The sequence below is a fragment of the Platalea leucorodia genome (assembly GCF_965183815.1).
Source record: "Platalea leucorodia genome assembly, chromosome: 1".
In the NCBI taxonomy this organism is placed as follows: domain Eukaryota; kingdom Metazoa; phylum Chordata; class Aves; order Pelecaniformes; family Threskiornithidae; genus Platalea; species Platalea leucorodia.
The window spans coordinates 167,383,409-167,395,896 of NC_138823.1; the positions used below are offsets into that span (position 1 = coordinate 167,383,409).

Consider the following 12,488-nt stretch of genomic DNA (forward strand, 5'->3'; position numbering starts at 1 on the left):
TCTCTTCTTTCTCCATCATCATGAGGAGGGTAGCCATAGAAAAATCTGTCTTGAGATGCACTGAATCTGTAAACAAAGAAAGAGCAGTATAATATAGATCCCTTTATTTTCATAGGGAGAGCCACAACTCTGAGGATGATTCTGTTCTTTGGGACTTTTCAAAGCTTCTCTCCTTGGTTTATAGACCCAATATCTTAACCTGAACTAAGTGCAACCTGTTATTAGCCTTCTGGTGTTTCTCAGCTAGAAAATTGATAAAGTTGCTAAGGATATGGAAATTGCATTCTTGCAGCTGAGCTTCAAAGCAGGCAGGAGGCATCAGGGTTGATGGCATCCAGCCTTGGAAGAAATTTCTCCTGTTCTACCAGGTCTAGTCCCATTTACTCTGTCTCTCGTTTCTTTCCCACAGGCCATGCTTATCGCCGGTGTGACCTGAACGGGAGCTGGGAGTTGGTCCCAGGCAACAACCGCACCTGGGCAAACTACAGTGAATGTGCCAAGTTCCTCACCAACGAGACGAGGGAAAGGGTAGGCAATTGCATTTGTGCATGGAGCATGAAGTGTTGGCCTCATCCAAGGCTAACCTAAGGAGCACTGTCTCATTTAAAACACTTGATGAGCCCTACTTTGCTGCCTCCTCTTGGAAACGATGTCCGAGCTTGCCAAAGCCACATCTTTGTTATGATGGGGAATTATTTGAATTTGAAATTGTCCTCAAAGCCAGAAAGGGTTCCTCCAGCTGCCATGATCCCATTCGTAAAGAGATCTTGGGGAAACTTGAAGCAGGCTCAGGGACAATAAGAAGTGGTAGGAGGGTGTTCCGTGCCATTGAGACTCCCTCTTCCCCACCAGGCAATAGTTTTGCTACCAGGTTGTTACCAATAATTCCAATGTTGATGCGCTTGTCTGTGCTAGGGGATGTACAAACACAGAGCTAAAAGATGTGACAATCGAACCAGTAGCAACCCTGTTTCTGTAGGTGATTGACAGAGCACCTCTTGGTTGAGAGGTATAAATTAAGGATCAGAGGTTTGACATGGTCTGTTCATTGGAGACGGGTGGGGACAAAGTCCTTTGCTAAAGCAAATTAACATGTAAGAACGGATCTTGAACTAATTCTGGTGTAGTCACAATTTTGAAACAAGGACACCAGTCCAAAATTAGAAAAGGGAATTATAGCACACGGAGAGGGTTTAGTATACCCCGGGGAGGGGGGGGAAGTGTCTCTTTATACATCAGATCTATGGGCCTTATTTTTACACAAATTCAGGTAATTGGCAAAATTTCCTACCTGTCTGCATCTGAGCACAGCAGGGGCTCCGTAGTGCTTCTGCATGTCTCCCAAGCTGAGTGCATCACAGAAGCAATGCTGTGCTAACACGACAGCAAAGCTGTCAGTGGAGCCACCTGAGAGGATGTGACCTTGTTTCACAGAAAAAGACATTTCCACGCACACGCGGTTGCCGCTCTGTTTCTGTAATTTGCAAGGAATTTAGCAGGAACCTCTGGTTTCTCGGTGGCACTTGGAAGATGTCCTCCTTGCATATGGGGTATGGCATTGGGGACTGATCATTTGCAGAAAGGGTTATTTTCAGACAGTTGGAGATGAAGATCTAACCACAAGCTTCATGGTGGGGAGCAGGCTTGAAGATGATACACAGTCCCTTTGGGAGAGTGTTCTTAATTTTAAATCCAACCACAGCACAGTTTTTTGTATTTTTTTTTTCTCAACGGTGAAGCAACATATGAATGAAGTTGTTTAGTGAGGAAAGATGTTATTTGAGCATCTGCATGCCTTATATCACGCAGTCAAGGAACCGACAAGGCTGTATACACCAGGTACTGCTCCAGCTACTTAATAGCAAAGCATGTTGTCTCAGTGCTGGACGACATTCACTTTCAGAACAAGTTTAGTGGACTCATTTTTTTCCCATTCCATATAGTCAAAGAACTATTTTAGCCCCAGAGGTTTCTGGGAAGTTTCCGGAGTAGGTGTTGGAGTCATTGAGCATCTTGCTCACCCTGAGACCTTTACTAAGTTACACAACTTCTTGACCTCTCTGAAGTCATTGTCTTCCCTGTCCCACCTCTCACAGCCATGTCCTGAGGTGCAAGTCATCGGTTGCAGACCTCTCCATCTGAGCAAGTCTCCTAGGTTTCCCCTAGGGAAAGGAGGTTCTTTCTTTTAAACCTCCCATGCTGGCAGCTAGGACTTGGTAAAGGTAAATTGGTAGGGGAAGGGTACAAAGAAGAGGAGAGTTGTTCCTTTCTTACCAGCACAAGGAAGAAATAGAGACCTTCCATCCCCAGGCTGGTAAAAAAGGCTGAAAGCAAAGTCTGTTGTCCTGGGTTTCATGTATCTGTGCCTCCTGAGTGTAGAGGCGGTCACCGCACAGACAGGGGACTTGGACTGTGCTTCCTAGCAGAGAGACATTAGATGAGGCGTCACGATGCAGAAGACTTCATTTTTATTCTCAGCCTCTGCTCTCACTTGGAAAATTACTGCTCCTCGTGACGTCTCCCTTTATGAGCTCTTTTAATAAACCGTCCCAATATTATCAATCATCCTCATTATTCTGTACACAAGGCTCAGTCATCTTTTGCCATGAGTTTTCTGCTCTAGCTACACAGAGGTGAATTTAATGATATTTAATGGTAAGACAAATTAGACCATCATCATTGTTCAGATTAAATGGACAACGTGGTATTGCCTAAGCGATGCCTGCCCAGTGCAAAGAACATTAGAAAAAATGGAAGTTTCCCCCAGCTTTGGAACTGTATCTAGTTTAACAAATGCCTTTTAACAGCGTCTATTACTCATTATAACTATTATTATTAACCTTGTATTTGCAAGAGGTTGCTTTCCTCAGTCCAGCCCTGCACTCAGCTTGTAGTGATGCTGCGTGCTGTCATGTAGTTGCCTTGTTTTACCGTAGAGGTGGCTGCATTTTAGTGACAAGTGAAGCAATGCATATACATCCACTGTGGGTCTCTTGGGCCTTCTGGTATGAAAAGCACTCTGGAAATAAAAGAGAAAAGGAATGACCTTTTTTTTCTCAGTTGGGTGATGACTTTCAGAGAGCCAGGAAGGCCTCTTGTCTTTCACACCCAAGCGTGTCTCTGAAGCACTGGTATTAATAAACCTTCCTTTGATTTTTTTTCTTGAAGTAAATATGTCAAGAGATGTCAGAATCAGGGAATTTGGCAAGATAGACTAGTCGTCTTTAGAGAGAGATTGTTTTCTATTATTATTTCCTCCCCTGGGGAACAGCATCTTTGCGTCACCAGTAACAGCTGCATTTAACCAACATTTTGAAAGGAGATCGTGGGCTGACTCTGAGTAGCACAGCATCCGAGCAGATGTAACCAGAGGAACTTTTAAGAAACTATGCATTAGAAAGCATTAGGAAAAAAATGTCTGTCTGTGGCTATATATATATATATATCTGCATTGTTATCTCTAGAAATAGGCCTGTATCTATAGATAGCTATATATACAGATACGCAGACCTAAATAAACAGCCACGTCTATGCACGCACACACATGTATATACGTCCATGTATGTTTGTTTAGGTGTATAGTTTTCTCATTTTAGCCACTGTGGGATAATTATAAGATTGACCAAAACAGCAAACAGAGGGCCCCAGAGAAAGTTTGTGTCTTTCGCTACCTTTTCCTGAACCATATAAATAGGATTATTTCACACAGAGCAGCACGGAAACCGCTTTCTGAAATTAGCAAAGTATGCTAAAGCCATCAGAGCCAGGAGAATTAACAGCTCGTAACTGCCCAGTGAGCAATTGCTCTTGGGCTGTTTTCTAAGGGAAAATGAGCACTGCTGAAGGACGCTGGATTGACAGCCCTGAAGATTGATATCCTCTCTTTAGCCAGAAGAGCAGGTAGGCTGCAGCAAGCTATTGAAGTGTGTTTCCCCAAATACCTTGCAGATAGTATTAATCTTGCCATGAACAACCGTGTCTCGGACACAGGCTGTGGAAGACAACTGTTTAGCAAGGGGTAGGAAGAAGTTTTGTGGAAAGGTGTCTTAGCAGCGCATCATGGGAAGATAAGACAGTTTTCTTTGTGCCTTCAGGCAGTGCTGAAAGCCACCGCTACGCCACAGTCTGTATATATTCTCTCATATTCTGCTCTTAAGATAACCCTTCACCAGTGCAGCAGAGATGGTGGAAAATCTTGTTCTCCCACTTCTTCCCCAGGAGACGTACATGGGCATCCCCCATCCCAATCGCACCCTGGATCTTCAGAAAGTCTCCCTCCCTCTGGATAGATAAGCTGAGCGATCTGTGGCTTCCCATCTCAGCATCCTGACCAGGCAGCTCTGCTTTGTTTATTTTCCATCCGGTGTTTAAAGAGAGGCAGTAGGACAAGGGAAGGAAGGGGAATGGAGTGGCCTGTCTTCACTCCTTGAGGAAGGCAGTGTGGTTAAACACCAGCTGTTTATCTGTCTGTTGGGTGTTTCACATCGCTGGACCACAAGCTGCTGAACATTGGGAGAGGGTATACAGCACTGCTACATAACCACTAGATGATAGACACATAGGGGTATATATATATATTTGGTGTGTATATATATATATTTATTCTATATTTGTTGTGTTCTTACACTCTTCCCTAAGCATCTCTTCCTGGGCATGTAGGAGACAAGGAGCAGAGCTAAAGGGACCTTTGGTCTGGCTCAGATTGGCCATTCTCCTTGCAGCTTTCTTAAGGTTCTCTTAAAATTAGGAGTCAGGGAGACCAGTCTCCTTGGAGCACCTCAATCTTTGGATAAAACATGGCACACATGGGAAGTCTTGATGTGCCCCTGGCATTAGTAGGCAGCTTTTTAGGCAATTTGTCTCCAAAAACCGTAGTAGCGCTTTGATCATGGACGCCCTCCCTTTCACACATCCAGCCAATAGCGGCAACTTCAGCATGATCATTTTTCTGGTCACCTTTTCAGGCGCTGGCAGGAGTAATGACATATTTTTCTCAATAAGCAGAAATTTCCTTCATTCCCATCTCCCCAAAAACAACACTAATGCCAAACACGTCTTTTTTTAAAGCAGGTCAGACCCATCCTGTTTTCAAGGATGAGCTTAAGGGTAAATGTGACCTACATCTGCTGAAATCATGGGGCAGGGGAATATGAGCCAGCAACTTGGGAGGTTAGCTCAGCTTGGAAACCACCAGCCTAGCAAGATGGACCGTCCTAAGATCTAACCTCAGCCCACCAATCCTGCCTTCATCTGCTACTGCTTGTTTATATCATGGTGGTTTTACTGCTTCTCGAGAAATCAGAGAGGCCTCAAGAATCCATCACATACCAAACACAACGGGAAAGGCACAGCATGTTGCAGGGCTGCTTTATCTAAACTCCATTGTTCAAATCAAAAATCTTCTATGCCTGGCCTTTGTTCTTGGAGCTCTCTGGGGTCCTTTTAAAAGCCAACAACTTTGTGTAGCCTCAAACCGATGGCATAAAACATGTTTACACAGTGTATACTGAGTTATACAGATGAAATGCCACCAGTGTCATACATTCGCATCATAAAAGATGGACAAATGTTTTAAAATATGTGTAGGAATAAAAAAAAAATGCATCATTGAGAAGTGTTCTTCATTCTTGCAAGCAACCCTGTCATGTGGTCCTCATTTTATGCCTATAGGTTAGGTCTAGTGGGTTCCTGTAAATGCTGTAGCACCTTTTAGTGTAGTGCTGCTGCTAACAGTTTATGCCTAGGGTCTGAAGGGAAAGTCTGATGGTTTGTAACAGCAACATAACACTTCACACAAAATAGGCTGCCCAGGGCAGGGGCTGAGTCCCCATCCCTGGGGGGATTTAAAAGCCGGGGAGATGTGGTGCTTAGGGACATGGGTTAGTGGTGGCCTTGGCAGTGATAGGTTAACGGTTGGGCTCGATGATCTTAAGGGTCTTTTCCAACCTTAACGATTCTATGATTCTATGAAAACACAAGGGTTCTCACAACACACGGAGTCAGATGTAGTCCCCTTGTATCCCATATTTAACCATTGCTGGACAATACTAGATGCTTAAGGACAGTTTATGAAAGCTGGCAAGCACAGAGTGTTCTTGTCCCCACTTATAGCCCTCCAAGAGCCTGCAGCTGTGCGGCGTTCTCAGCATGTGACTGTAGCATAGGATCTGGAGAACTTTTTTTCTGTTAATGTGAATAGCAGATTTGGGGCACTTTTTGTCTGTGGCCTCCTGGATGTCCCGTGGCTATGAATACTGTAGATAAACTGGGCATGACATGGAGAAGCGGTATCTTTCATGAATACATCTATGGGGCACCCAAAGAGCTCAGCTGGCTTCTGAGTCATGTGTCTACTCCTACCCTTTTCCTTTTCCCTTTTTTTTTCTTTTTTGTGGACTGTTCTATAGAGCTCTGCTGACTGCAGTTAAAGAGTCCAGTTTTTTTGCCTACAGGTAGACACCTGGCACCACTGGAGATGTATTACAACCTACAGTATTAGCACAAGACTGGCAGATGTCCATGAGACCCATGCTCTTCTGGAACAGCATCTGGGGTCCACATAGATACTTACAGGCATCTCATACAGCACTTAGTGCTTAGGTGTAGACAACTGCATCTGAAGATCTCTCCTTGTTGACTATCATGCGAACATAGACACTCAACACACACAGAGATGCACATTTACACGTCTAAACTGGGGTGTCGTACTCTGAGAGCTGACCCCAGTTGCTATCCAGGTGGTGGGGATCTGGTGCCTGTCACCTCTATAGATGAGGGGAACAGAATTCTGTAGCAAAAAGTCATATTCAGCACTCAATGATTTCCCTTAGGCTTTGGAAATCAGGGACTGTTTTGTGCCTTTTGCAAATATCCCTTCTCCCTGCCATTAGGCTTTTTTTGTCACATCTTTTATTTAAAAAAAAGACTATAAAAGCAGTGAGTAGAGCTAGTGACAGAGGCTTTCTGGCATGGCTTATCATTCAGAGCAGTAAAATACTTCCCCTGCTAATTTTAAACATGTCATTAGCAACATCTGAATCAGCAGCTTTGAGAAACTTTGCAGATACTTGATCTGGAAAGCCCTTACATATGCTTCCATCCTCATATACTGCTAATCCCACCCTTCAACATAGCCTGCCAGCCCCTCAAAAGACCACTGGATCCGTTTCAGCTTCACAACCTAAATGTCGCAGAGTCTTGCCGTTGTCTCACAGAAGGGGAAAGAAAAAGGCTGAAAGGAGAAAGCTGGATACAGGGCACAGTGCAACGATACTCAGAATAGGATTTGCCACCAGTCACCTAGAAAATACATGTCTCAGTCACCCACGTCCCTCTCTGTGGCACTGGAAGGAAACAGGACACATGAACACCAAAGCCCTGAAGGTTTCATCCAGATGCTGAAACACGGGTTATGTTTATGTCCAGAGCCAAGTGAGATGTCCCAGGTTACATAAGATAACTGCATGGGAACTGCAGATACAATATAGGACCTACAGGAAACTCATTCCCTTCTGTAAAAACAGCTTGAAGCCAGACAGAGCACTTAGGTGTCTAAAATTAGGAGACACACAGAGGACAACTGTATTGAGTCCTACAAGACATCTTACCTGAGACTCAAATGGATGGGAATCACTACATAAGAGCAAACACCTCCATTTGAGCTAGTCATCCTGGACAACTCTTGTGACAACCCAGTCAATGCAGCTGGTGGTTGAGGGCACCATGCTGTGATTAAAATAGGTGAATGGCAGCCTAAAGCACCCTTTCTTGATGCTGGGACCTCAGGTAGCCAGCTCTGATGGAGCCATCCACACCATAGACATCTAAATTAGAGGACCACATCCACTATGGCAAACTCCATGTACCCATAACAGAGTTTGAGGGAGCAGAAATGCCCTTCACACAGACTGTCCTACAGCTGGCTGCAATGCCAGAGCGAAAGCACAGCCATGGTTTCGCAATGGATGGGGCCTCGAAACCCCACGCCTGGTGCTCTGATGTAGCTCTGAGCTGTCCTGCAGAGGAAAGCAGTTTTCCTCTGGATTCAGATCAATGCAAATTATCTCCCCATTGGTGGAAGCGGACAAATTAGGAGTCGGGTTAAGCCCTGAGCACAGTACGAAAATGTAACAGCCAGCTGCTCTGAGGGTCACACACCTGGAAGCCGTCCAAACCACAGGGAGTGGGGAATGCAGGGACCCTTGTGGGAGGGGGGCACATCCAGCCCATGGATGCCCATGGTGGCTAGGTTTTGTTTATTTTGGTTTTTCCATGCACTCTCTGAGTTCATGCAGAAGCCATCTCCAGCTCTGTTTTGGTTTCCTGTTCTGCCAAAGCCACCAGGCTGCTGTGAAGTTTCTACCCTGAGGCCAGGCTGGTGGAAAGCTGAGATGCGAAGGGGAGGGAAGAGGAGGTCTGCCACCAAACCAAGAGGGAGGGGGAAAGGGAGATCTTGTTACGCGTTCAGCACGCAATACATCTGATATAGTACTTACATTTTTTGCGGTTCAGTCTATTGTAAGTCTCTGAGTTATGGCCGGAGTGAGGTCGGGAAGGCAGGATCAGGTGGGCTAGCTCACTGCGGACAGATCATTTCACCTGGTTATACAAGATAGATGGCTGTGGTTTGGTGGAGCTTTGCAATGTGTGGCCAGAGACGATGGCAGAAAGGAAGCGCTCTGAGGCTGTGCATTGCCTGAGAGCACCACAGAGCACGACCTAGAGAGCATGCATGGTGCATGACTGGATGGGAAGTGATTTCACCAACCCCAAAACCAGCTCAGCCACATGAAGGGGGCCTCATCCTGCCCAGCACCCTCCAGAAGCAACCATGACTGGCTCAGCCATGTGAAGGGAAGGTCTCCGGAGCATTCTTCTACAGGCCCTGTTGGCAGGGAAGGGGACACGTTGAGTACTCTTTAGGGAGACGGCAGATGCAAGAGGCACAGGAAAGCTATAAGAGATGGGAAGAAAGGGGGGATCAGATCCATCCCACATCTTCCCCATCATTATCTCATCCCAGCAGGGCATGGGATGGAGTAGGCAGAGAGCAACATTCAAGGACACCAGTTTTGAAACTGATGTTCCCTATACTTGGTACTGTACTGTGAGTTTTACAATATTCTGCTGACAATCCCAGCCCCTGGAATCACAGACACTGAGATTTTGTCCTTCTGGTTTTCCTTTAGCTTTTTTTCAGCTTTATTTTTTTTCAGTGCATATGTGTCCACAGTTGAAACAGTGAAGGACTACTGCAGAATTCAAATTAAATGACACTGGTTAAAGTATCACACCTTTTAAAGTGGGGTCTCGTGTTGTGGCAAGACCAGATTTTTGAAGAGTGCAGTGGATGACCAGTGATGGTCAGTCTGTCTTCAGGGTGGATTTATAAGAGACATCAGGTAGAGCTCCTGCTGTAGCAGGATGATCTAGTAGGTAGTGCACTGTCTTGAGACTATGGAGGTCCAGGTTGTGTCCATGGCTTGGTCATGCATGACCTTTGTGGTCTTCTGTGAATTATTTAAACTCCCATCCCTCTCAGCTCCAGAAAGAGGGTTCTCAGACCATGGAGGTGGTTGTTTCAGCTGGCAGATGACTCAATATTTTGTTACCTGGAGGACCTTTCCTGATTCAGCATTGCGGTTTCCACCAAGCTGGGACCTCCCTTGTGCTAGGACATGAGTGAGACCTGGAATTGCCTTTAGAGCTTTTTTTTTTTTCCCCTCCTGGGTAAATCCAGGTCTCACCATTCCTGAGGACAAACACCCCTGGGAACTAGTAAGCATGAGCTGCCCTCCCAAGGGCTGCCTTGTGCGGCCTTTTGGAGAACCTCAACCTTTTGCAGAACCTCAACCTTTTGCTCCTGAGGATTTCCCCAAGGACCTAAGCACCCCATCCAAAAAGTCACCTTCCCTGAAGGCTCCCCATCACGACACCGAGTAAGATTTGTGGCACCTATGTCTGCAGGCAGGCACACCAGCGTGCATGCATGCATGCATGTGTATGTCTTGGCAGTTCTGACTCAGCATCCTTTCAAAAAGAGGCCCTGTGGTTAATCAGAGGAATTAACCACAGCCTCCGAAAACGTCCTGCCAGCCAATCAGCAGGCCCTTCCCAAGGCCATTGCTGCTACAACGGTGGCGTTGTCCGATAGGAACGTGGATCTTTCCGGTTAAATTTCTGAATGGGGCTCAGGGACACTTTTGTTCAGCTGGGCATAGTAACACCTCACAACTGCCGAATTACCAAGAATCCTAAAGTTGGAGTAGGATTTTTATGTTTTTTTTTAAATTTTCACCATGGAGGCAAATGTTTTCCAGTTCAAAGAGGATCCCAGTTTGGCAGTGGGAAAAGCGCACCAGGCTTTGAAGGGAAGGAGCTTTTTTCTTTTCCCCCTAAAGTTCTCAAATCTGCTCACATTGGCTTTTTAGTGCCTGCTGCCTCCACAGATAGAGAGAGAGAGAGAGATATAAATACATACATACACACATGCTAGATTAATATTGGCAAGCGCACCACTCTACCAATGGAAACCGCAAAGAAACATTCACATATCTGGGGATTCTGATGTAATAGGGCTGAGGTTTCACATTCCAGGACAGCATTTCTAGACTCAAATCAAAATCAGAGCTGTCATTCAGAGCCCAGCGTTGCTAATGTTATTGCAACCCAGCGGGTGGGGTGAGGGAAAGGCGGCAGGCAGGGGAGGAGGGAGCAAGGAGAAAGATGCTGAATTGGTTGGTTTCTTCGGGGTTTATTTCTGATTTCAGATGATGAAAGGTGGTACAAGCAAGGATGGTAGCAGGCGTTTTAACCCTTTTCAGGCAGGTATTCAGTAATTCCTGAGTTAAGCTGCATGCCCCAGCGCAGGATGAAGAAAAGCATCTCAATATTTGACGGAAAGCTCAGGGTTTCTAAGCCCAACTCTAAAATATAGAGGGCCAAGACAACTAAAACCTACTACAGGATTAATTACTGTGAGCTCTCCTGTGACAGGGCCTTTTCCAATGGGACTTTGGCAAGCTAAAGCTGTGTCTGGATTGGATAGTCACAGTCATAAGCTGCTTTTGATTTAAAAAAAAGAAAAAAAAATGCAGATTATTTCTTCTCATATCCCACAGCCAAAGTGTATCTATCTTCCCCATGTTTTCTGTGGTGGGTTGCCACTCCACCAGCCTGGACGTCAGTCATTCAGCAATGGTATGGCATAGCCTTATGGCTAAATTTTACAGTTCCAGCAAAAATCCCAGGTCAGTGGGCATTTTGTTCAAGCAAAAGTTGCCAAGTGATCTCTGGATTTGGCTGAGAGTTTGTAAAGCGCTTTGGGTTCCTTTGGGATGAAAATGCTGCAAAACTCCCAGGCATGGGACTAACCCAACTCCATCACTGGTCCCTTGCAAAACTCCCGGCTGCCCCCGGTCATTAGGAAAGACGAATAATGCTTTCCAAGCTGCTCTTATGTCAAAAAGATGACATCAAGTGTGATTGCTAAAGGTTTCCCAGACCCAGAGCTGTGCAACCCCAGCAGGTATGATAGCCTGTATCTCTGTGCTGCTACCACGGTTGTGTTACGATGCAGTAGGACGCGTTCTAATGTGACGCTATTTTTTCCATCATTTGTACTGCAGGAGGTCTTTGATCGCCTCTATTTGATTTATACTGTTGGATACTCCATCTCTCTGGGATCCCTCACAGTTGCTGTCCTTATCCTGGGATACTTCAGGTAGGCGGCTCTGTTTCTACCTAAGCAAGTTGTCACAAGACTGGAAAAGCCTCAGGCTTTCCTAAAGGATTAAACTGGGGTGGCATGTGCTTCTTTAGCAAGCCACAAGAGATTGCATCTGTGCTTTGGGCTGTGTTAGTGCCACTTAGGTCAAACTTCTTGGCGGATGGTGGGTGGGATGTTTGAACTTCTTCCACTTGCCTGCAATGGAGTTTTCTAGACCCTCTTTGTACCAAATGGGAAGAGAGGCATCTCCAGGAAGAGGTTTGTCTCCCTTGGAAGACTATCTAAGGTTTTCTGTCCCTATCACCCCTGCAGATGACTGGCTTATATTTAGATGGCTACTTTTTAGATAGCTAAGGTTTCACAAGGGAAATTCCACTCTAACCACAAATATTCATGAAGGACAGGCCAGCTGAAGAGGACCTTAGCCATTGTAAAAGTGCCGGACTGACTCCTCCAATCTCCCCATGCTGTACCTAGGGAGCCAAAAAAGACCGCTCACCCTCCTAACTCTGATTTTCTGCCCTCCCCTTCCACCACCCCTGCCAAGGGATGTAGACCCCTAATTAGCATTTTGAACCCACATCATCCAGCCTTCAGACCTGGCTGTTGCATCTCCTTGCTGCTGTAGAGAACAGGGGAAGGGAGGGCTGAAAGGTCTCGCTCACAGCTAGAAGTTGGTCCTTTGGGAAACCATACCTGGTGAGCTGCAGGTGGAGCTGGGTGCTGAGTCCTGACCCCCTGAGCCCCAGATTTGCTTCCC

The 12,488-nt window shown here is 45.8% G+C and overlaps 1 protein-coding gene across 1 annotated transcript in view; it reads left to right on the forward strand.

Moving 5' to 3' along the window:
- The window catches only part of PTH1R (parathyroid hormone 1 receptor), a 122,098-nt gene that overhangs the window by 87,287 nt on the left and 22,323 nt on the right, over positions 1-12,488 (forward strand). The window contains exons 4-5 of the mRNA XM_082330221.1: positions 410-528; positions 11,628-11,722. Coding sequence (XP_082186347.1) covers positions 410-528; positions 11,628-11,722 — 214 coding nt within the window. The remainder of the gene's footprint in view (positions 1-409; positions 529-11,627; positions 11,723-12,488) is intronic.